The 25,777-nt window shown below is 35.0% G+C and overlaps 3 protein-coding genes across 3 annotated transcripts; 2 read left to right on the plus strand and 1 right to left on the minus strand.

The window, feature by feature from the left end:
- Nucleotides 1-4,918: 4,918 nt before the first annotated feature.
- On the plus strand, nucleotides 4,919-15,871 carry LOC104098194 (protein RETICULATA-RELATED 4, chloroplastic-like). The gene is made up of 9 exons (XM_070188995.1): nucleotides 4,919-5,455; nucleotides 5,795-6,006; nucleotides 11,025-11,093; nucleotides 11,807-11,938; nucleotides 12,423-12,476; nucleotides 12,578-12,622; nucleotides 14,379-14,512; nucleotides 15,236-15,361; nucleotides 15,456-15,871. The coding sequence occupies exons 1-9, from the start codon at nucleotides 5,071-5,073 to the stop codon at nucleotides 15,538-15,540; spliced, it is 1,242 nt and encodes a 413-aa protein (XP_070045096.1). The 5' UTR covers nucleotides 4,919-5,070; the 3' UTR covers nucleotides 15,541-15,871.
- Nucleotides 15,872-17,512: 1,641 nt separating this feature from the next.
- On the plus strand, nucleotides 17,513-20,734 carry LOC104114800 (uncharacterized). Its single transcript, XM_009625331.3, has 3 exons — nucleotides 17,513-18,351; nucleotides 19,048-19,587; nucleotides 20,483-20,734. The coding sequence occupies exons 1-3, from the start codon at nucleotides 17,557-17,559 to the stop codon at nucleotides 20,579-20,581; spliced, it is 1,434 nt and encodes a 477-aa protein (XP_009623626.1). The 5' UTR covers nucleotides 17,513-17,556; the 3' UTR covers nucleotides 20,582-20,734.
- A 948-nt stretch (nucleotides 20,735-21,682) lies between these two features.
- LOC104114801 (uncharacterized) lies at nucleotides 21,683-25,777 on the minus strand. Its single transcript, XM_009625332.3, has 3 exons — nucleotides 24,943-25,777; nucleotides 23,871-24,410; nucleotides 21,683-21,961 (listed from the first exon to the last, which is right to left on the minus strand). Exons 1-3 carry the CDS (start codon nucleotides 25,747-25,749, stop codon nucleotides 21,863-21,865), a joined length of 1,446 nt encoding a protein of 481 aa, XP_009623627.1. The 5' UTR covers nucleotides 25,750-25,777; the 3' UTR covers nucleotides 21,683-21,862.

Genomic DNA, 25,777 nt, shown 5'->3' on the forward strand with positions numbered 1-25,777 from the left:
AAAACAAGATGGAGAAGATGTAAGAACTCTGATTTTCAGATTTGACAGAGGGAAGAAGAAGAACAACAAGAACCCTAATTTTGAGAGGACTATCAGTCGTATGGGGGAGTATTAGTGTATTTGGCTGATGGGTTATATGGTTTAGTGGGTAATGTAGGAGTTGGGTCGGGTCGATCTCAAACGGGTGGGTGGGTTGGACATATTTGGGGTGGATTTTAAATCAACCAATAGGATAAAGCCACGTCATTAAAAATAATTTTGATTTTTAATCTGAAATGGGTTGTTAACTTAAAGGGCATGTGTGAGCCAAAACCTTAACGGGGAGGATATATTTAGCCCAATAGGTGGATGAGGGGCAATATTAGACCAAATCTAATACTTCAGGGGCAAAGCTGACCCTTTCCCGTTTAGAAAAAAGGCTTCCTTTTATTCATTGCATTTTTGTTCTATCGGGGACAACCTTTCTGCCTCGCAGGGTAAAGGAAAGGTCTGTGTATACATTATCCTTTTCAGACCCTACTTGTAAAAATTCACTCAGTTTGTTATTGTTGTTGCTTCCTTTTAATCAAAAGTTAAACTTTCAAAATGTAGATTGGTAAAACCTTTATAACTATGCTTAAACAAAGAATATAGGAAGGATGAGGCAATTATTGCACTAATCATTTTTAGACCTATCTATTTCAGTGTAATATTCTCTAATTCCAAACTTAATACTCATACTTAATATAGAAGGAATACCATTTTTTTGAAATGGTGAAAATTCATTCTCTCAAAGAGAACCTAATTTGATATTACAGCAAACTTGACACCTTAGAGGAACCATTCTAGCAAGCTTTGTATAATACAACAACAACATATCCAGTATTATCCCACACCGTGTGGTCTAGGAAAGATAGTGTGTACGCAGACCTTACCTCTACCTTGTGAGGATAGAGAGGTTGTTTCCAATAGAGTACTCGGCTCAGAAAAGCATAAGCACCACATTAATAAAAATATAGACAATGAGGGACAGTACCAAAAAGCCATATAAAACCAGAATAAAAACACAACAAGGTAGTGAGGTGATGAACAATGAAAAAAATAACGGTTAGTTATAAAAACCTACTACCAACAGAAAGCGAGACTGTGTGCCAATACTATTGTTATGAACACTCTAGACTACCTACTCTACTACCCTAATCCTCGACCTCCATACCTTCCTATCAAGGGTCATGTCCTCGGTCAGCTGAAACTGCGCCATGTCTGGCCTAATCACCTCTCCCCACTTCTTTTTTGGCCTACATCTACCTCTCCGTAGGCCCTCCAATGTTAACCTCTCACACCTCCTCACCGGGGCATCTGTACTCCTCCTACTCACATGACCAAACCACCTAAGTCGCGCTTCCCTAATCTTGTCCTCAATAGGGGTCACACCCACCTTGTCGCGAATAATCTCATTTCTGATCTTATCTAACCTGGTGTGCCAGCACATCCATCTTAACATCCTCATCTCTGCTACCTTCATCTTCTAGACATGAGCGATCTTGACTGGCCAACACTCAGCCCCATACAACATCGTTGGTCTGACCACCACTTTGTAGAACTTACCCTTAAGTTTCGGTGGCACCTTCTTGTCACACAAAACACCGGAAGCGAGTCTCCATTTCATTTTTCCCACCCCAATACGACGTGTGACATCTTTATCAATCTCCCCATCCCTCTGAATAATAGACCTAATGTATTTAAAACTTTCTCTCCTAGGGATGACCTGTGAGTCCAACCTCACCTCCCCTTCCCCTCCTTGAGTCTCGCCACTGAACTTACACTCCAAGTATTCTATCTTGGTCCTGCTCAACTTGAAACCTTTAGATTCCAGGGTCTGCCTCTATACCTCTAATTGCGCATTCACACCATCTCGCGTCTCGTCAATCAATACAATATCATCTGCAAATAGCATGCACCACGACACTTCCCCTTGGATGTGGCACGCCAGTACGTCCATCGCCAGAGCAAACAAAAAAGGGCTGAGTGCCGACCCTTGATACAACCCCATCATAACCGAAAAATGGTCTGAGTCCCCATCTACCGTCCTTACTCGGGTCTTTACTCCATCATACATGTCCTTAATCAACCTAACGTATGCAACATGTACACTTATAGCCTCCAAACATCTCCACAAAACCTACCTCGGAACTTTATCAAAATGTATAATATTTTTATTATGGGAAAATGGCCAAATATAACCCTCTACTTTCACATATTGTCTACATTTAACCTTCGTTATACTATCGGGCCAATTTATCCCTAACGTTATACTATCGGCCAAATTTACCCCTACAATCAGAAACTTTAAAAAAAAACCCCTTGATTTGTTAAGTAATCCAAAATCTCCCAAATTCTTTTTATTTAAATCACTTGTTGTTCTTCTTGCTCCATTATTTTCAAAAATTACTATTGATGTGAATGCTAAAGTTACTAGACTATACAAATTATTCATAATTTTTTAAAATTACCAATGTACCCATTTCTCTTATTGTAATAAATAAAATTAATTTAGAATTTTATTTATTTTTCAATCATACACACACCGCAGAATTTAGTGGGTCTATTTATTGTGTATTATATGCATCTGATCATCATGTATGTACATGTATATTCAAATATATTTTGTCATTGCCTGGTTAGTATAGAGTTCGATCGACTAACTTAAGAGTGCACAATGTGTAGGCATTTAATTAAAGCAAAGTTGAATTAGACAATGTAAAGTTCTGAGAAACTTCAACTTCAATCACTAATACTTGCTAAGTCTCCATACATTTGGTGCAACGAATTCATTAAAATTGGGATGTTGTAAATACTTTTAGAATTTAGAAAAGCTACCTAATTTAGATTTTTCAATTTACTATACTTTTTTTTCCCGGATGTATTATTTAAATTTTTTTCTCTTATTTTTTTTCCTCTAATTCAGAAAGCAGGTAAATGCCAATTATTTTAAAAATAGTGGACCAAGAAGAACAACAAGTGATTTAAATAAAATGAATTTGGGAGATTTTGAATTACTTAACAGATCAAGGGGTATTTTTAAAAGTTTGCTGATTGTAGGAGTAATTTGACCCGATAGTATAACGATAAGGATAAATTTGGTCTGATAATATAACGAAAGTTAAATATAGACAATATATGAAAATAGAAGGTATATTTGGCCCTTTTAAAGGAAAATGATCTAAGCAAAAGTCTACTCATTTAAAGGAAAATGATCTAAGCAAAAGTCTACTCATTTAAAGGAAAAGAACAAATAAAAACCAACGGAAAGTAAACAGGAAAAGGATAGCTGAGACAACGAAGCGGAAGTCTAATTCCACACCAACCACTTACGATGCACGTGACTTTTCCGCTATACGACTAATATTTCGATACTCCCCACACGACGACTCCATCATATCCACGCTTGTGCTTCCACGTGTAACTCACGCGCCTGTGTACTTTTACCTCTGCGGACTTCCCAAAGTTTGCTAGTCAATAGCCTCTCTTTGGACTAGTACATACTACTACTGCTACTATATTCATCTTATGGGCACTCTTTCTTTCTTTAAATATATGTTCTAGATAGAATAATATTTTTTATATTTAAAAAATTATTTAATTTCAAGCTTTTTATTTTATTTTTGATGTCATGATTTTATAGTCATAAAAATATCATGCCTTGTCTTAAATTACAGGTTTTAAGAATTTTATTTTCCATTTTAAATCTGATATTTAGTAGAAAAGATTTAGGTAAAATGAAATGGTGAGATTAATACTTGTCTTTTATTTTATATGACACCTTATTTTTTAGTTTGTTAAAAAAAGTACGTAACATATTTTTATATTTAACAATTTAACTTTAAACTTCTAATTTAACGTTTAATGACATATTTTTTATTATTATTATAAGAATATCATGATATGTTTAAGATCACAATTCTTCTAATACCTTTAGTACCAATCAATGATCTTTTTTCTTAATCTTCGTGTCGAATCAAATAATATTATATAAAATAACAATAGTATTTTTCATTCTTTATCATAATGACACTACTTGCATCTAAAGGTATGGCGTAATTATTAATAAAGTAAATTGAGAACCATAAAGTCTCAAATTTAAATCTCGGAAAAGTGCAAAAGCGCTAGTTGATTTCTTTTGTGTATACCTATTGTGTGTGAAAATAGCATGGCCTAACCAGTTTTCGGACTGGTAATCGAAAAATAGTCAGCGTTTGTAAAGTCATTGAAAAATAGCCATTATTTTGCTGAAACACGAAAAGTTCCAGCATATTAATTATGGAGCTCTTACGTATAAACTTTCAGCATATTATGTTGGAACTCCAGTATAGAAAATTCTACCATAATATGCTGGATTATAAAACTCCTCCATTTAAACTTTCCGCGTATTATGTTGGAACTCCAGCACATTATGAAATTCCAGCATGTTATACTGGAATCTCAGTTTATAAAGCCACGAAAATGATGCGCTTGAGATTGCGACCTGCCCAGAATGCCCATACAGACTAAGTCGGGACAAAATTCATGGCCGGAAGTGTTCAGGCATCCGACTTCCCTATGCCTTTTGCTGCTCCACAATGCTTTCTCCAAAACAAAACTCAAGTGAGTGTAAAAAATTCGAGATCCAGCATATTATGCCGGAAGTTTTCCAAATTTTAAAGGTATTTTTGTTCAGTTTATATCTTTACATGAAAAAATATCTAAATTTTGATTAATTTTAAAATTATAATAATTTTTCAGTTATCAGTCGTAAATCTGGCTATTTCTAATTTTTTTTTTCCAATGTTATTGGGACCAAAGTTGTTAAGCGTGTAGTCCACCTATGTTTTTGTGCGCGTGGGCATACTTATTTATTTCTCCCTCATAAATACCTAAACTCCCATTATAACACCTCCCACTCTCTTCTGCAAACCATAGTACTAAACGTTCATTCAAACAGCTACTCTCACCTATTCAGATAGAAAAAAGCACAAAACAAAAACAGTATATATATAAACAGCAGCAAAAGATCAAACAGCAAAAAGGCATTAACCCCAAACACAATCAAACATGCCGATCGCCGCCGCCGCCGCCGCCGCCACCGCCGCCGTCAACTTCCATCCGACGACAACACGCTACAGCGGCACATTCGCCTCACCACCTTCTTCACCCTTTCGCACCTCCGTTTCCATCTCTAACGCCGTCAACACAACGACAGCTCGTGTTACTTCCCTCTCGCTCTCCATGAATTCCCGCCCTAATTTCACCGCCAGCCGCCGCACATTCCTGCTCTTATCCTTCGCTGCTTCTGGCGGCAGCGGTGGAGACGATAATTTCAACGGAGGTAACGGAGGCAGCAGTGGAAACGGCGGAGGTGGCGGCGGCGGTGATAACGAGGAGAGCGGCGATAAGAAAAACAACAAAAAGGAAGCTTTGATGGCATTGACGGAGGCAGGTAACTCGCTGTTCTTACCTCAAACTCTATATATACAGTGATTTTTTTCAAATAAATAAATAAAATACATATATTAATTTGAACCGATATAAAATACTGAATTCCTCTCTGTCGTGCAATCACAATCTGTATTTACTAATTTAAATTGGATTTAAGTTATATATGCGGGCTGTATTTTTTTTCTTTATACTATCCATGAATTTTAGCCAGTTAGCAGTAGTTACCTTTTATTAGATTACCAATTAATGCTTATAATTGATCTGATTGTGTAATTCTTTTTACACTTTAAGCATATAACTTAAACTCATTTAAATGTTGGATCCGTATCTGCTTCTGTAGGTAGGTCATTGGAGAGTTTGCCGAAGGATATGAAGGCGGCGATAGAGGATGGGAGAATACCTGGATCCATAGTATTAAGGTTCTTTGAGCTAGAGAAATCTCCATTATTTGCATGGTTGCTTCAGTTTGGAGGGTTTAGGGAGCGGCTTTTGGCAGATGATCTTTTCTTAGCTAAGGTTGCTATGGAATGTGGCGTTGGTATATTCACCAAGGTTGGGAATTTGCATTAGCACGTCAATTTTTGAAAATTTTCTAGTTTCCACCCTAAAGTTCAATGCCTTTTTACTTATTTGGCCTTGATTTTAAAAATATTTGCTCTCTGACTGGACTTTCTGACACATTTTAGGCGATTTTCTAGTGGGGAAGGCATGCGTTTCTAGGTGGTTGGGTACTTCTTAATTAACGGGACCTAACACCTATATTACTTTCTTTAGTTTGTTAAATATATGACGAAGACCAAAAGTGAGCGCAAACTTAAAGGACCAAAACTACTCAGGAGTATATTTAAGGGACCATTTTGAACCTACTCCTAAATATAAGAGACTTTTCTTTCATTTTTTCTGTACTATGTTGTCACGCTGAAATGGTAAAAATTTGTAATTTTACTCTATAGTTTTTAAATGTCGGGTCTATTATTAAAAGGTGAATTTATCTAGGTCATGTAACTTTGGAAGTTGGTCAAAATTGAGTTTAATTATGGATGGATAAGGTAGTATTTGATTGTCCTTTTTGACACATTTGTAGTGATTTCCTAGATGGGAGACATACTATAGGATGGAGAATTTTCTAAGTTTTAACTGTCATGACGAATATAATATGGACGAACTAGAGACTTTTATGCAAAAATTAAGATTGCTGCAAGAGGGTATAGTTATTGGGAGTAAAGATTGAAATTTTGGGAGGATATTTGTTAATTTGGCTATTGTCTGTTTGCTGAAGTGTTGGAGTCGATCAAGAAACCATCATTGGGAGAGATTATCAGCAGCTGAGCTTACTAGTAGGCTGTGAACTCATCGGTTCAGACAATATGAGCATTGCCTCGTAATAAACTAACAATAAAGGAGATTTATCGAGCTCATATTATGTGTTTATTTTCTCTCGTTTAACTATTAGGATGCATTCTTCTTGAAGCACACTTGGGTTATGAAGAAAAACGTTGTACTTGAGGAATTTATTTAATTTTTTTAAAAAATAGGCCTTTTTCTTTCATAGTTTTGTGTTTGATATTAAGACTTTGCTGGTATTTTGGTGTTAAGACTTTAGTTAAACTGCATTTGGGGTGAGTGAAAGGTGAAATCCTACTCTAGAAAAAAATTAAAAATTACATATTTTTTTATGAGTAATAGAACTATCCGGGAATTGTCGACAATAGGAGTAAGCTTACCATGTAGGAGAGCAAGATGATGAAAAGTGGGGAGTACTTTGTGCTTTACCGTGCAACCTTCAAAAATTTATGGAACCAGGGGAAGTCTACAAGTCTTTGTTTATCTCTTTCCCTTTCTTCAATCTTTGTTCTTTAAATAATAGTCAAAACATCTAGTTTCTAGATGCTTTCCAAGAATCCTTTCAAGTCCTTAACGTCCTATGTGGTCATGCTAACGATAAGAATATTTGAAATTTTTCTTTAGTTATAATGGAACATCGGGTTTCCTAACTTTTATTTTATGTATGTTATGCTTGGTAAAATGTCATGTCTGTTTATTGATTAGGTAAGATGAAATTTAATGAGAGTATTGGATTCGGCCTCTCCTTTCTCTTTGTTGTAAAGCTGGGGCCCATTTGGGTTTAAGCGGGATAGCTATGAACTCTTGGTTGCACAGACCCCTCATCCAGATGCAGTTTTGAGGGTCTTTGAGGGTTGGGATCAGGGTGGAGATGTTTTAGTGGAGTATTTCAAAGGTTATTTCGTGGGCTTCTTATATGGCCAAAATTAGATTGCCCGGAGTGAGCTTCAACTTCCTTTTTTTTTTATTGATAACCGTAGTGTACGGGCCAGCTTGCGTACACCTCGACTAATTCCATTGTTACCTACTACCTCCCACCAAGGCTTGGACAAATGAGAAGAAATCAACTAGTGTTTTTTGCCTAAGCAAAGATTTGACCCTAAGACCTCATGATTCTCAACCCACTTCATTGACCACTAGGCCACACCCTTGGTTGTAAGTGAGCTTCAACTTCTTCACAGGAGAAAGAAATATATAGAAAAAGAAATTATACTCGTATAGACCTAACCAATATAGTTTCATGTGACCAGTCAGAGAAGCATTTGGAGCAGCTATGGAAAACTTGTTTCTCATGGTCGATAATTTTTATGTTCGATAAAGGACTCTTTCTTGTGCAAGCATGCAACTGCTTCATCTTTGCTTTAAGAAGTGGGAAATTCCAAAGTCATTGCTGTGGATTATTTTTCTGTAGTACTAGAAGGCAGAGTGGTATAAAGTGGCTTAGAAGGAAGCGAAGACAACAATAACTGCGGCTAAGACTGCCGCGTTTGAACGCCTATATGAAGAACTTGGAGGCAAGGGAGGGGATAACAAGTTGTACAGGCTAGCCAAGGTGCGTGAGAGGAAGGCCCGTGATCTGGACCAGGTGAAGTGCATCAAGGATGAGGACGGTAAAGTGTTGTTGGATGAAGCACTTATTCGTCGGAGATGGCAGACTTACTTCCATAAACTCTTGAACGAAGAGGGGGATAGGAACATTGTGCTAGGTGCCTTAGAACAATCCGAGAGTCGTCGGGACTTTGAGTATTGTAGGCGTATAAAAGTTGAGGAGGTAGAGGGGGCTATGCGTAAGATGAGCAGGGGAAGAGCGACCAGGCCATACGAAACCCCGGTGGAATTTTGGAAGAGCGTGGGTAGGGCGGGCTTGGAATGGCTAACTGGGCTATTCAATGTCATTTTTAGGATGAAGAAGATGTATGAGAAATGGAGATGGAGTACGATGATCCCATTGTATAAGAACAAGGGTGATCCAAAATTGCAACAACTATCGGGGTATCAAGCTACTGAGCCATACTATGGAAGTATGAGAGAGGGTAGTGAAGCAGGGGGTGACTATGAACGTATGGGAGAGGGTAGTGAAGCAAGGGGTGAGGAGGATTGTGTCTATTTCAGAGTACCAATTCGAATTTATGCCGGGGCGTTCTATTACAAAAGCTATTCATCTTGTTAGGAGGTTGATGGAGCAGTATGGGGAAAGGAATCAGGATTTACATATGGTGTTCGTCGACTTAGAGAAGGCTTATGATAAAGTGCCAAGGGAGGTGTTGTGGAGATGTTTGGAGGTTCGAGGCATTCCTGTTGCATACATTAGGGCTATTCAAGACATGTACGATGGAGCTAAGACTTGGGTGAGGACAGTGGGAAGAGACTCGGAATACTTCCCGGTTGTGATGGAGTTGCATCAGGGGTCAACCCTTAGCCCATTTCTGTTTGCCTTGGCAATCGACGCGTTGACGCGACACATTCAAGGGGAGGTGCCGTGGTGCATGATATTTGCAGATGACATTGTACTGATTGACGAGGCGCGAGGTGGTGTTAACGAGAGGTTAGAGGTTTGGAGGCAGACCCTGGAGTCTAAAGGTTTCAAGTTGAGCAGGACCAAAACAGAATACTTGGAGTGCAAGTTCAGTAGCGCGACTCAGGGAGTGGACGAAGACGTGTGGCTTGATTCACAAGTCATTCCTAAGAGAGAAAGTGTCAAGTACCTTGGGTCTGTTATACAAGAGAATGGGGAGATCGACAAGGATGTCACACACCGTATTGGGGCAGGATGGATGAAATGGAGGCTTGCTTCCGGTGTTCTGTGTGACAAGAATGTGCCACCAAAACTTAGAGGTATGTTTTATAGAGTGGTGGTCAGACCGGCTATGTTGTATGGGGTGAGTGTTGGCCAGTCAAGAACTCCCATGTACAGAAGATGATAGTGGCGGTAATGAGGATGTTGAGATGGATGTGCGGGCATACCGGGTTAGATAGAATTAGAAATGAAGTTATCCGAGACAAGGTAGGTCTGGTCCCTGTGGACGGTAAGATGCGGGAGGCGAGATTTAGATGGTTCGGGCATGTTAAGAGGAGAGGCACTGATGCCACGGTGAGGAGGTGTGAGAGGCTAGCATTGTAGGGACAACAAAGAGGTAGAGGCAGGCCGAAGAAGTATTGGGGATGTGATTAGGCAAGATATGGCATTGTTTCAGCTGACCGAGGACTTGACCATGGATAGGAAGGTGTGGAGGTTGAGAATAAAGGGTAGAAGGCTAGGTAGCCGAGTGTTGTCCTTGTTTATCATTGTAGCTTTGATACATCACTTAGTGTCATTCGTGTTTTATCCCTAGATTGCTGTTATTACTTGTTGCTGCCTTGTTTCGATTTTCTGATTACATTACTTAGTGTTAGTTTTGTATTTTCGCTTCGGTTGTCAGATTGAGTTGCTTGTTATCGCCCCTTCCCTTTCCCTTCCTGAGCCGAGAGTCTACCGGAAACAACCTCTCCACCTTTTTAAATGCATGGGTAAGGTCTGCGTACACTCTACCCTCCCCAGACCCCACTTGTGGGACTGCATTGGGTTTGTTGTTGTTGTTGTTGCTAGACGGCAATCCTCATTGGCTGAATCCTCTTTTTGTCTTGATCGCTTGCCAAAGTCCAACAGCTATATTTCCTTCTCTGGATTCATGTTCCCTTTCAGGCGTGCATAATTTACCAACCTTTGTCCTGCACATATTGCTTTCCTTATGGGATAGGTCTACTTTATAATTTTTATATTTTTTTATATTGGTAGGTCTACTTTATTATCTCTATTACTATGGCTTTTAATGTCACCATACTTGGCTAAGCTAGAGATCCATCTTTATATCTTTGGGCGTATGGGTCCGTAAGAACTTGAGTCGACAACATTATGGTTTTTCATTGTGCCGTATAGGGAAAATTTATTGCAAATGTTCCCAATCACCCCAATTAACAGGGACTCCATTCCCAAAGATCTTGAAAGTTCAGCATGATAGGCTGCTCTGGCTGTTCTTGGCGAACAAAAAGAAAAATAATGTTATGTTACTTTTTTGTTGCAGATTATTTTCGTGTTGTCTATATCTGTTTATGTATAAAATTGAGATTATTTCTCTGTGCTTTTAATTGGTAACTCATTTTTCACCTGTGCGCTACAGCAAATTTCTGTTACTTTCCTGTTAAAATAGTACGAATATTTGTTTGTTACTTAATCTGCTTTATTTCAGACTGCTGCTGAGTATGAGCGCCGCCGGGAAAACTTTTTTAACGAGCTGGAAATTGTTGTGGCAGATGTGGTACGTTGTTCTTCTTCTGATTGCTAATATATACATCTGTTTTCATTTGATTTTTTTTTTTGCTTGTAATGCTAACAGAAAACAAGATTTTCTTCCATGCGGACCTATTTTTGCTTCCTCTGATTTTATGATGTGAGAATTATTGAGCTTTCATGGAGGCCGTCAATTTCGCGGGAGCAATTTCCTTTTATCCATATATGTTGTATTTCCATTTTTTTTTCCCTGAAGTTCATCTTTCTTTAAAGTAGATCAAATTCACTGCCCGAAACATTTTCCATTTACCTTGGACAAATAATTGATGTTTCTCTCCAAGATGTCATGTATCATTGGTTAATGAGAAGCTTAGATTTTAAATTGCAAATGATTGATGATTCTCTCCAAGGTGTTGTTTATCCATTGTGAATGAGAAACTGATATTTTCATGGACAATCACCGATGATTCTCTCCAAGGTATTGTTAATCCTTGGTAAGTGAGAAGGTCAGGTTTTAAGAAGTTCTACATGTTTATCCAGAAATGTTTATCATTTTGTCAATACATGTACTTCTGAAGAAAATGGTGCACTTCCTCAATGCGCTTGAGCTGCAGAAATCCATTCCTTTCAGTGCAACTTTTGTTTTTAGGAAGAAGGAAGATAACGATGCACTCTTATGGACCAAACAATGCTCTAGGTCGCACAGTTCTATCTTTAATATTTTTCCTTTGTTCTGCATAGGTGATGGCCGTAATAGCAGATTTCATGCTCGTCTATCTTCCTGCTCCTACTGTTTCTCTCCGACCACGAATGGCAGTTGATGCTGGACGAATTGCCAATTTCTTCTACAACTGCCCAGATAATGCCTTTCAGGTCATTAATGTTTATCATTTTAAATTCCATTTGGGTCATAAACACTGGGTTGTACGCTAAGAAAGGTTAAAGAATAAAATTTGACTTGCTATTATTAGTGTTGTCAAAGGCACGCTTAAAGCGCGCTTAAGCCCTAAAGCGAGGCTCAAAACATGTTGAGCGTTTCGCCTCGCTTTGGGGACGCTTCAGTGTCACATCAAGGCTCTAAGGCATACTTTTCCTTGCCAATGAGTGTAATCTTGAAAAGGCGCACTGAACAATTGATATTTCACTTTATTGGAATTTTTTTTTAAATTTTTTTGTCCATATATTTGTTATTTATGCTTATAATTATTGGTCTTGGACTACATATACATATTTTTACTTTTTCTCCAGTTGCGCCTTTTTTCATTAAAGCCCACGCTTTATTTGCGCTTAAAGCCCCAACGGGCCTTAGAGCTTTTTTGCGCTTTTCGCCTTTGATAACACGGGCTATTATATACAGATGGCCCTGCCTGGAACATCGTACTCATTGTTGCAAAGATTAGGTGCAATAGCGGTATGTAATTCTTGTCTTACTTCATGCCCCATTCTTGGGAACTAAAGCTTCAAGAATGAACTACTGACTAATAACTGGTTTTGATTGAATCAAATTTGTAGCGCAACGGGAGTAAACTTTTCGCTGTTGGAACCGCCTCTTCCCTGGTAATGTTCAACTTTTCATTTTTTCGTCTTAGATGTGTTTGTGCTGAGACTTTTTCGTCTTTGCCTTTATCCTTATATGTTACAAATGAACTCATTGTTGGCGTTGATTGTTTTTCTGTAAAGATCCTATCATTATTTATCCTTTTAGTGATGTGCTTGTGAGGTCATTATTATTTTTTGAAGTGTTAGGTAAATTTTATTGCTCCAGCACCAAGGATGTGCTCTAGCTGTACATATCGAGCAAAAACAAAATCAATCCAATCTGTAGTCTTGTAAGGATTCTGTGAGGTCTAAAACTAGTTCTGCTTCATCTACTAGTTCCTCTTTACCCCAAAAGAAAACAAAAGTATACAATTGTACAATTGAGCTGATTTTGTAAGGAATTGACTGTCTTGAAAACCTCCCATGTTCCATTCCTTCCATATTATTCACCATATGGATTGGGGGAATTGTGTTCCACCATTTTATCTTTCCTTGAGTCCCTTTCCTGTTCCAACATTTCAACATTTGTTCTGTAGTCTTAGGATAATCCACCGAAGATTAACAATGTTGAGGAAGAGCTGCCATAGTTGGTCTGCTGCAGGGCAGTTGTAGAAAGAGGTGGCTAACACTTCCAGGCTTCTTACCACATAAGTAGCATTTGCTATCCAGCAAAATTCTCTTTTGAGGGTCATTGTTGAAACTTCTTATCATATAGCATGCAAAAGGTTCATAATCATCTAAGCCTAGGCACATACCACATGCTCCAAGTCCCCGACACTCTTGGGCTCTTTCCTGATAACAAAGGTTTTTGAAAAAGAATACAAGGGTGTTTAGTTTTTCATTCCCCTATAATTAATTTCTTCGTTGTTGTCCAATGCCTCAACTTTGGTTGACCATCTCTTGATGCCCTAAAAGTACCTATATTTTGTGCCTACTATACGCTCTACGATTTCTTATTGGGCTCAAGGCACTGGGTTTCTTCCTGCATAACTGGTGAATAGTGACTTTAAGATTTCAACTATGACTCAATTGAGCCAGCATACTAAGCTTAAAAGTGAACTAATTTTAGAATGACAATGTTTTACACAGCCCATTGCACCATGAAACTCTTAATATTTAACAAATACCAGAAATTTAATGCTCGACTTTTATTTTTGAGCTAGTTTTTCCTTAGGAAAAATTGCTCCGAGAAATGTGGTCGACTGTTCGAGCCTCTCTCAACCGTAATACTTTGTCCTTCTCAAAAAAAAAAAAATGCTCCTAGAAAAGCTGAAACTTTTCTCATGCAAAAAGTAAGAGGCAACACTATTTGCGGATTTTGCATAAAGCCACGGAATGGCTAGAAATTTTGAAGAGTGTGCGGGGATGGCTGTATAGCACGCAGCCTGGGGCCCATTCCTTATGCTGAGGCTGAGCTTAGTTGTTGTGCACCAATGGATCTCACTCGCAGCAGCCTGGTTTAGAACTTTTATCCTAAGATATTCACATTGACCCAAGATAATGTTGAAAGTTTTTGGAAGGGAAAAGAGCAATTTTTTGACTTGAATCACCTCACTGTCCTGTGATTAATGTTTTTGGCATAACTTCTGTCATCAATCCTCAAAAGAGTCATGGATTCTATATTAGAATTTTTATTTAACTTCACTTCAAACATATCACTAATATTTTCTTTCTTGCCTTTTGTTGAAGATTGTTTTCTTTCTTGGACAAATTTCTTTGCACAATGATATGGGTCCTAGAGGTACCTAAATGAAATTAATTTCTTTTCCACCAGGTTGGCACAGTAGTGACAAATGCAGTATTAAATGCTAAGAAGGCTGTTGATAAGTCCGAAGAGGTGGAGACTTTACCTGTTCTATCAACCAGTGTAGCTTATGGTGTTTATATGGCAGTTTCTAGCAACCTTCGGTGAGTGTGATTAGATGAGTATGATCACTTAATCATTTGTGTTTCAACTATTTTGAGATCTTCATCGTTTATGATCTGCCCTCTCATGTCATTATTTTTCTCATACTTGCCTTTTCTCAAAATATCATAATTTTTCTTGTCCTAAGAAGCAAAATAGAAGCTCTAGTCCAGTAACACTTGTTTTCATTTTTGTATAATTCCACATTCTTTCATATATTAGTCCAAAAGATATTCCTCCAATATAAGCATCTTTCTGAATGGAATGTCACTGGTCACAATTTTGTAAAGTATCATGCAACGTACCCTTTTACTTTCTAAACTTAGAATCCAGAGAAATCATCTTCTTTTCCTCGGTGCGGTACAGCTTTTCTGATGTAGCTTGCGTGCAAAGAGTATTTCTCATTGTTTGAATGAATACAGTTTGGTGTTCCAGGGCTCCGGTGCAGCCACCTGTTATCAAGGGAGGGGCTGTTGTTCATTTTTCTGTTTTTTTTGGGGGGGGGGGGGGGGGGGGGGGGTTAAAGGGTCTAAAATGTTGCTGCATAATGCGAGAATAATCATGATATAAAATGGTATTCTGATGTCATATTTTGTCAGGGATCTATTCTGAAAACACCAAGTGTAGACATCTGGATGTTAATATTGTCAACCCAATCCAATTAAACCCCCCCCCCAAGCCAAACCCTGCCAATACATTTAATGGGCACATTTTTTCTTTCTCAGATATCAAGTAGTGGCTGGTGTAATTGAGCAACGAATTTTGGATCCCATGCTACACCAACACAAGTTGCTGTTGAGTGCAATGTGCTTTGCTGTGCGAACAGGCAACACATTCTTGGGTTCACTATTGTAAGATTCTTCAGTCCTTTAACAAACATTACAAATACCTCATATTCCTTCAACTCATTAATCACATAACAAAAACTCGACAATTGGTTTACAGGTGGGTTGATTATGCTCGTTTGATCGGAATTCAAAAGGCTCATGACGAAGTTCCTATCCAAAAGGCTCAGGAAGTTGAGTCATAGGTACATCCGCTTGGTTTTGAATTCCAAAATGTCGATGTTTGCTTGTTAGACCATTTGACATGAAGTAGGTTAGCGGGAAATGATTCGCTCTAGCAGAGGTTATAGACCTAGCATCTTCTTAGGCCTCTCAAGTATTTATACGTGTATCGTAGTTTGAAGACCTTATGATGTTCCTTTTGGGTTGAGATATCTTCTGCTAAGTTTTTGCTTGAAATTTTCTATCTATTCTGGTACTTGATAAGTACCAACTACAGGATTGGATTCTGATTGTAAATCGAATGCAACTTTCATTTGAGCAGATTCATAATAAGAGCACAGTTTTTTTCGCGCTTGGATACGTATTGATGATATGCTTTCTTGAACATGAACAGACTTATTGCAGTTCAATCTCATTATGCTTTATACTAGTGTTTACATTTGTGTTTAATGTGTTTGTTTTCCACTACTAAAAAGTAATAAACATATGAGTCCGCTTAATTATACTACCCTCCTCAGATCCCACTTGTGAGATTATATTGTGTTTTTTGTTGTTGTTTCGAAGTGTTTAGGAGTCGTTTAGTTTGTAATAAAAAATAAATCTGTGTTAGTACTATTTACCAATGAAAAAAAATCGTATTACACTATTTAATTTGACTAGATATTTAGTTGCTGGTTTGTAAAGTGGCCAAATTTGTGTGTAGCGTAACTACTGGGTTAATGTTTCATACCCAGTAGGATTAGCCGACTCGTTTGACTAAGTTAATAGTCTAATAATCAAGCAGCTAATGTGAGGATTAGTCTTTTTGAAGAAATTAATTCTCTGTTAATGATCATAATCTTGTGATGTACGGTGGATTCAATTTGAAGAAATTTTCAACTTAAGGAAACAACGTTGACTTGCTTATTTTGAAGATGTGTCACACGAGTCTAGGAACTCTATAAAGCAACCTTCACGTATAAAATGCATATTTTAATGAGAAAAGAATATGCTGGCCAAGCTAATTATTTTGTTAATCTTATTTGCTTTTCCAGATTTAGTTTAACCCATGTTGAACTGAATTATTTACTCATTGATTAAGACTTTTCGAGTTAAAGCAACATGATTAATAGTTAATACTTAACGTAAGTTCTTATATATATACGTTTAAGAGCTCGGAAAAATTACGATACACACTTTCCTTTTCACATGATCTTATCAACTATTTTATGATATAAAAGTTATAATATGATTATTACGTCTTCTATCCCTATTTAATTATGTGTCACCGTTCGGATTCAATCTTCTTGATTTTGTCGGACATATAATCTTTAAATTTTTTGAAATCAATTTCACATAATTTAAAACTATATAAAGTACTATGAGTTTCACTAATTAATAATTTAAAATATGTAAATGACATATTAAAAAATTACGCTAAAAAGAAACTTGATTGACTTTTGAGATTCGCGATATTACATAAATTGAGACGGAGAGAGTATATTTTTGGGAAAGAATATGTTGACATCAGAAACTACAGTACTACAAGATGCAATATTTAACTTTTAGCAAAGGTATTTTTCTATTGTTTTGAGTGTTGGGATTAGAGATATTAAAGTTCGTCTTAGTTTTAATCATAGAGTTCGTCGAAAGCTAACAAGACAAATATATTAAGACAGACTATGAGCTTCCAAGAAAAAGAGTGTGTATTGTTGTGGTTTTGGGGGGGGGGGGGGGTTTAATTATCCTTTTTTTTATGTTTAACTTTTATACACTAATACTGTAAATTACGCTGTCAATTCACTTAAAAATAATTAAAGATAACTTTTAATAGTAAGTAAAATTAGTAATTGGAAAAATAACGGTAATAACCTTCTACAATAGGTTAAGTTGTACTGGTTGTATAAAAATAATTTACACAGCCAGTGAATATAACATAAATCTTATTTATTTAAAACTTTCACATAAATACTCCTTGCACATAACTCATACCAAGAACCAAATGAGCATTAGTTCACCATTTTCCCACTCTCTTCTTCTCTCTACATAGTCTCTCAAACATGTCTACATTTGACAAATCTAAAGTGATTAGTATTTCCAAAACAGTTCTTATTTGCGGTTTAGTCCTTTACATAACCTTTATTATCTTTTTTAGTGACTCTAATTGTCCATCTTCTGAACTTTTCTCTTCCTTTAGATCAAAATGGGCACCATTTAATTCTCAATCAAATGTTGCACAAACCAACATTGCCACAAATATTAGCCACCTTGTTTTTGGACTTTTGGGGTCAGAAAAAGCATGGCATAATAGAAAATCCTATATTGAATCTTGGTGGAGACCAAATATTACAAAAGGATATCTTTTACTAGATTTTCCTCCTAAAGATGATCTTTTACCTTGGTCAATAAATTCACCTCCTTATAAAATATCTGATAATGTTGTAAAACTTGTTGAGGAAACAAAACATGTTGATCCAACAGTTTTAAGATTAGTTCATGGGATTATGGAGGTGTTTAGAGAAGAACATGAAGATTTAAGATGGTTAGTTATGGGGGACGACGATTCTGTATTTTTCGTGGATAATATGGTTGATATTCTTGCACAATATGATCATACGAAGTATTATTATTTTGGTGGACACTCGGAGTTTATATTATCGAATTATTGGTACTCATTTAATCAAGGTTTTGGTGGTGCTGGATTTATATTGAGTTATCCTTTGGCTAAAGCATTAGCAAAAGATATGGTTAATTGTCTTAAGAGGTATAATTATTTGAATGCTGCTGATAAAACTACTATGACTTGCATTGCTGATATTGGAGTCAATCTTTCTCCTCTTCAAGGTATTCATCAGGTATGTTAATTTCTTCCAAAAAAACAAAGAAATTTACTCAGAGGTTTCTCTCACTTCTCTTAAACTTCGAACAAAAATTAAACAATAAAAATAGTTGTCTTATCAATAGATAGAAAAAGAAAATTGTGTCTTATATTCTTGAAAATCCTCACATTCACCTCCATATTAAACACGCCGGCCATAAAGGAACATCACGACTATATCCTTATCGTAATATAAAGACTTTTAACAGTGGCGTAAGCAAGATTTTTTTACAAGCATTGTTGACATATTGTCATTGTTAGAGGACGAGTCGAGATTTGAAGTTTATGAGTTACGAGATTCTAGTCCGGTTAAGTTACCGAGTTTTAAATTTAAAATTTATACATATCCAATAGATCTCTTAAAACAAATATAGGATTTGGATTAAAGCTACTAGCTTTGGCCGAACTAGTAACATATGTTCTAGCTCTGCCCCTGGTCACAGTTCATATTGTACATCAATGTGGATCTATGTTTAATGGGATTCATTAGCTTTACTTCCAATCCCAAATTAATGTTTACTCTACGTTATTTTTCAAACATTGTCAGCCTATTATATTTACACATTATATTTTAGAAAATTAATTATCTGCATATACACATGTATTTGTCTTCTTTCTTCTTTATTACTACTAATATATATATATATATATACTGGAAATTTATAACTTGCAGATTGATCTACGTGGTGATATATCAGGATTTCTATCATCTCATCCAAAATCTTTATTAATGTCCCTTCATCATTTAGACATGGTTGATCCAATTTTTCCCTCAATGGATCGTTCCCAATCAATTTTCCACCTCCAAAATGCTGCAAATTATGATCAATCAAGAATGTTACAACAAACCATTTGCCACAAAAGATCAAGTAATTGGACATTTTCAGTTTCTTGGGGTTACTCAGCTCATATTTATGAAAAAATTATGCCTAGAAGTTGGATACAAAGACCTATTGAAACATTTAAAACATGGCAAAAAAGTCCTAATCCACCACATTATATGTTTGATGTTAGAAATCCTTCTTTGGATCCTTGTGAAGCTCCTCATATATTTTTCTTCAAATCTGTTGAGAAAACTCCAAGCAATGAAATTCTTACAACATATATTAGAGCATGGCCTAGAGGGATTGGAGCTTGTTTGTATGCTGGAAATTTATCTGCAGAGTATGTTTCGGAAATTCATGTTTATTCACCTGCAATTAAACGCATTGAGGTAAGTCTTTCACTTTCCATATCTCCTTCTACATTTTTTTTCCTCATAAATTCTCAATAGTATTTTTAAAGCCAAAATTTAGCCGACTGAACTGATGAGGAATTGTTCATGGAAGTCAATATGGCCATTTGCACAAATGACCATTTTTTGAGGCCACTGCATAAATTTGTGTCATGTTAGTCCAGTCTGCTAAAATTGTCTTTCAAAAACAAAATAAATCATATGTTGTAATCCCTATTTATTAGGCGAATTACCTTATTGTATTTATAAAACAATCACGCGAATACATCATATACAACCGGGTAGCAACGAAATTGTAGCTTCGGCCAATAAATATAGATATTGTAGCTATAGCAAGTTAATAGCCACTTAATTATAGTGATTTCTGAAAATTTCTCTATTTTAAAGCTGAAACTTAGCCCACTGGACTAACGAGGGACAAGATTTAAAGAGGCATCAAAAATGGCCATATGGTGCAAATAATCCAAATTAATGTGAATTTGATAATAAGATCTGCTCATTTTGCTATGACTTGAAAATTTTAGGTAAGATAAATAAAGAGAAAAACTAAAATCAGCAAAGTTACATAGCTATTGTCATCTAAACCAAGAAATAGAAAGCAATGATCTGCACATTTCTTTCTATTTGATAAAAGAAATACTAATAAGAAGTTGCTTTTAGGCAGACGGCGAATTAACTTATTCTTGAACAAAAATGGACAAAATTTTTGCGTGGATTTCATCGATGGACGTCGACATCATTCATAAATAAATATTAGAATATTAGTAAATTTATAGACATCAAAATTAAACCACTAGTTACAAACAAATCTCTATTCTAACCGCTATTCTTTTATTTAATTATTTATTCTCTTATTTATATATTTTTTTTCCAGATTGATAGATGTGAATGTTGTGACATTATTCATGAGGCTGGATCCAATAAAGCTGATGTCAAGTATAGAGAGTGTAAGACAGATGAGATAATAGCTTGATCAATCCATAACATTATTGTAAAAGCAATAATATCAGTTTATTTTTCTCATTTTTACCAATTTTTCCAATAGAAAATTGTTATATAGTATTTTGAATGGCTCAAATTCATACATATCTGGCAACTATCTCCAAAGGAATGTTGTCATTTTTTATTTTGATTTCATTGAATTAACAACCACCCTTGCCATGCTTGGGAGTTGGGATCTTCATCTTTCTCGTTCCTTTTTCTAAAAGGAAAAAATAGATATGGAGCTAGAATAAAAATATATGACAAATATTAATATAAAGGATATTAAAATAAGGAAAAAATATAGTTGGATATAAAGAAAACATAACTTACAAAAAAGAAATACTAATAACCAAATTGTTGGTATACTAATACCCTAAGGATATGTTGATAACTGAAGTTCGGAGAGGTGAAAAAATAGGCAATTCGTCGATCTTTCAACCACTAAGTGGTATGGCGAAATGGATGAAATTCCTCTATCCTTAATCATAATTCACGAATTTGAGTCCTAAGAATTTTAAAAAACTCTGTAGATAGGGACCGTTTCCCCTTTAAACGGATCCTACATGACATTAATATAATTAATCGAAGATACTACATGAATATAAAAAAAAATAAAATTCAACGACCTTTCAAGAATGAGGATTAATTTGGAGCACGATCTAACCTATATTGGTCATCAGATTCGTGCCTAATAAATAAATAAATATATATATATAAAATTTGTTATGTATAAGAAAAAATTAAAAAGGAAGAGGTGCAATGGTTAGGACTCCATTACTATTCTACATTATTCATTTGTTGAAGATTTTTGATAAGGTGAAAAAATTAATCATTGGAGCTATTTTTCTTCTCTATAACTCAAGTATAACATAGACAGTGAAATTTTTCTTCACAATTCATGTACTACTGTTATATACTATACATGTGATTGCATTTACGATAACTTTATTTTTTTTTCTCTTTGTAATTTCTTTTTTCTATTTATGTATCTATTTTCCTTGAGGAGAATAACTACAAATGATAAGTAATAGACACAAGATGATTGTTCGATTTTTCGATGTGAATCAAAATAAAAATATATTAAATTCCGTTTAAAAAAATGGATAAGCTACATATTTATGTGCGTAAACGTTACATATCTCTTCAGCATTACATGACTCTTTCATGTGTTGAATTAAATACATAACAATTATCCTTTGGAAAAAAAATACTAATAAGGAAAAAAAGAAAATTGACATAAATGCTTATACAACAGCATATTATGGATTAATCAAGCTATTATCTCATCTATCAAACACTCTCTATACTTGATTTCAGCCTTATTTGATCCAGCTTCATGAATTACATCACAACATTCACACCTATCAATCTGAAAATTACAATGAGAAAAAAAAATCATTAATAAAAACATAATATAATGATCAGAGTAGAGATTTTTGACATAATCAAACACAATTGAACGAAACCTCATTTTCAATCATGACTTTTGTAATTTGAATATACGAGGTTGGCCTGCTTTTCGGTTAAACTTATATATTCAACAAAGATGTGAAAACATCAAAAAAATAAAAATAAAAATAAATAAATAAATATATATATATATATATATATATATATATATTGCTTCCTTAAAAGTGACATCGACTCCGAATCCTATATTATTATTATTATTATTATTATTATTATTATTATTATTATTATTATTATTATTACTATTATTACTATTATTACTATTATTATTATTATTATTATTATTATTATTATTATTATTATTATTATTATTATTATTATTATTATTTCTCCATTTGTCAAAGTACTTCTAGAAGAGGGAAAATATACTTTGGGGTTTCCCTAATTAAAGACAGCATGTTTCACTCCAATTGTCTTCACTTAATAGCACGTAGGACTTAGCATTATGATTAGTTGACTTTCAAATTAAGCTAATTAATTCATAATGCTAAATGCTGTTTGTGAAAAAAGAAAAAAAAGCTTATACCAACCTTAAGAAAGAGATACTTCTCTTAGTCCTTAACATAATGTAAAAAAAAGCTCTAATTTTATAAATTATATAGGGTCTACCTAATCTCTCACCCTTTCAAGGTAATTAATTTTATAATTGGAAAAATGTATAGAAAAGTAGAAGTCAATAAGAAAGGAGATGCATTTTGGCTCATTTATAAAAGAAAATCAACTATTCCAAAAGAAAATGGTGCATTTTGCACACCTTACAATTAAGTTGTGATAAACCAGCTACTATATGCTAGTTTAATTAGGACAACAATTGCAAGTTATTATCTTTCTTCAACTTATGGCTGTTGACCTAGAGATTATTCATAAATTAAAACTAATTTTTAAGCAATAGAAATACTTTAACACAGACTCACTCACATTATTTCAGAAGCAAACTTATAATAAATCTGAGCAGAATTGTTAGCAGAATTGTTTTCTTATTCTTGCTTTATATGATTGCAATCACGTACGTTGAGCAAATTTCAATTTATCTCTTTAATTCTCTTTCCTGAATTGGCAAGTTAAAGAAAAATGAATGAATCTTCCTGTTTGATTCCTATTTATTTTTAATGCAGTCTCTGAATCCAAAATATATTATTATGGTAAACTAATAATTTCTTCACCCTTTTAAGTAGAAAATCAGTTCTTCTCAATTTTGAAACAGAAAAATAGTTAAAACTATTGAAACCAACTGCCTTCAGTATATAAATGGATTATTTAACTTTATACTGGCAGTATATTTTAACCTATTCTAGCAGGAATATCACCTTACACTATTTTTTATGTTACTAATTTCATTTTTTAACGGATGGTTAATTTATTACGTGAAGTTATCTTTTAGGTAAGTGGACAACCCGGTGCATAAAGTATCGGGAAAATGACATTGTATAGCCGCTCTTAAAATAATAGCCGAAAAATATATATATTTTTTATATTTTTTGTATATATATACATTCTGTATGTTATATACAAAAATTATACAAATTTTATATACTTTTTCGGCTACCAAATATAAATAGTTTCTGGCACGGGTTAAAAGTAAAAAAAGTCTTAAAGTATCTCACGTTCACGAAGGGGCCGGGGAAGGGCCACATACCAAGAGATGTGATGTAAACAACCTATCTTAATATAACCATTAATGGCTGCTTCCATGATTTGAACCCGTGATCTATAGTTCACACGGAGACAATTTCGTCGTTGCTCCAAAGCTCCCCTACAATTTATATCATCATACAAAATTAGGAGATTATGGAAGTGGGGAACATTACCTCAATACGTTTTGTTGCTGGTGAGTAAACATGAATTTCAGAAACATATTCTGCAGAATAATTTCCAGAAGACAAACAAGCTCCAATCCCTCTAGGCCATCCTCTAGTATAAATAGTAACAATTTCATTTCTTGGATTTCTCTCAACAGATTTGAAGAAAAAAACATGAGGAGCTTCACAAGGATCCAAAGAAGGACTTCTAACATCAAACATATAATGTGGTGGCCTAGGACTTTTATTCCATGTTTTGAATGTTTCAATTGGATTTTGTATCCAACTTCTAGGCATAATTTTCTCATAAATATGAGCTGAGTATCCCCAAGAAACTGAAAATGTCCAATTACTTGATCTTTTGTGGCAAATGGTTTGTTGCAACATTCTTGATTGATCATAATTTGCAGCATTTAAGAGATGAAATCCTGAGTGTGCACGGTCTAAAGAGGGAAAAATTGGTTCAACCATGTCAAAATGGTGAAGAGACATTAATAAAGATTTTGGATGAGATGATAGAAATCCTGATAGGTCACCACGTAGATCAATCTGCAAATTAATATCCAAGAATTAATAAAGATTAAAAGAAAGATAGTTTTTTGGTAAACTTATAAGCTGGTTTGAGCCGCATAAAAGTACTTTTTATTAAATTTACGTGCTTGGTAAATACCAAAATTATTTATACTAAGTGTTTATAAAGTCGGAATCAGTTAAAAGTTGTAAGTTGATCACCCCAACTTATGATTTTTCAGCTTAAAAAGACCTTTTAGTTAGACCAAAATTTTTTTCATAATATTTTTTTGTAATTTCAAAAATACCCTTTTTTTAAAAATACCCTTAAAGTATCTTTATGGGTGTTTTTCATCATTTGTCATTCTCCTTCTAAGGATACTTTCTAGTAGTTGATATTTTCAGTAAATAACTTTAGGGCATTTTAATCGTTAGAAAATCGAATACATTTACTGCTTGTTATTATTTTCAGCACTTTTATCCAAACACATAACTACTTAATGATTGTGCATTTCATTATCCTTTTTGATTCTTGTCTCTCTCTTTTTTTTTTTTTTTTGAAAAGAATTACCTGATGAATACCCTGAAGAGGTGAAAGATTGACACCAATATCAGCAATGCAAGTCATTGTAGTTCTATCAGCAGCTTTCAAATGAGCATATCTCTTTAAACAAGACATCATATTATTTGCTAATGCTTTAGCCAAAGGATAACTCAATATAAATCCGGCACCACCAAAACCTTGATTAAATGAGTACCAATAATTCGACAATATAAACTCCGAGTGTCCACCAAAATAATAATACTTTGTATGATCATATTGCGCGAGAATATCAACCATATTATCCACGAAAAATACTGAATCGTCGTCCCCCATCACTAACCATCTTAAACCTTCATGTTCTTCTCGAAACACCTCCATAATCCCATGAACTAATCTTAAAACTGTTGGATCAACATGTTTTGTTTCTTCAACAAGTTTTGGAACATCATCGGATATTTTATAAGGAGGTGAATTTATTGACCAAGGTAAAAGATCACCTTTAGGAGGAAAATCTAGTAAAAGATATCCTTTTGTAATATTTGGTCTCCACCAAGATTCAACATAGGATATTCTATGATGCCATGCTTTTTCTGACCCCAAAAGTCCAAAAAGAAGATGGCTAATATTTGTGGCATTATTGGTTTTTGCATCATTTGATAATGTATTTGTTTGAGAATTAGAAGGAGAGATAGTGAGTTTCAAGGGAAAGAAAAGATCAGAAGATGGACATTGAGAGTCATTGAAAAAAATAATGGTGCCCACGTATAGGACTAAACCACAAACTAGCACTGTTTTGCAAATGCTAAGGACAGCAGAATTGTCAATTTTAGACATTTTTAATGAGAGAATAGGTAGAGAGAAT

The sequence above is a fragment of the Nicotiana tomentosiformis genome, chromosome 11 (genome assembly GCF_000390325.3).
Source record: "Nicotiana tomentosiformis chromosome 11, ASM39032v3, whole genome shotgun sequence".
Taxonomy (NCBI): domain Eukaryota; kingdom Viridiplantae; phylum Streptophyta; class Magnoliopsida; order Solanales; family Solanaceae; genus Nicotiana; species Nicotiana tomentosiformis.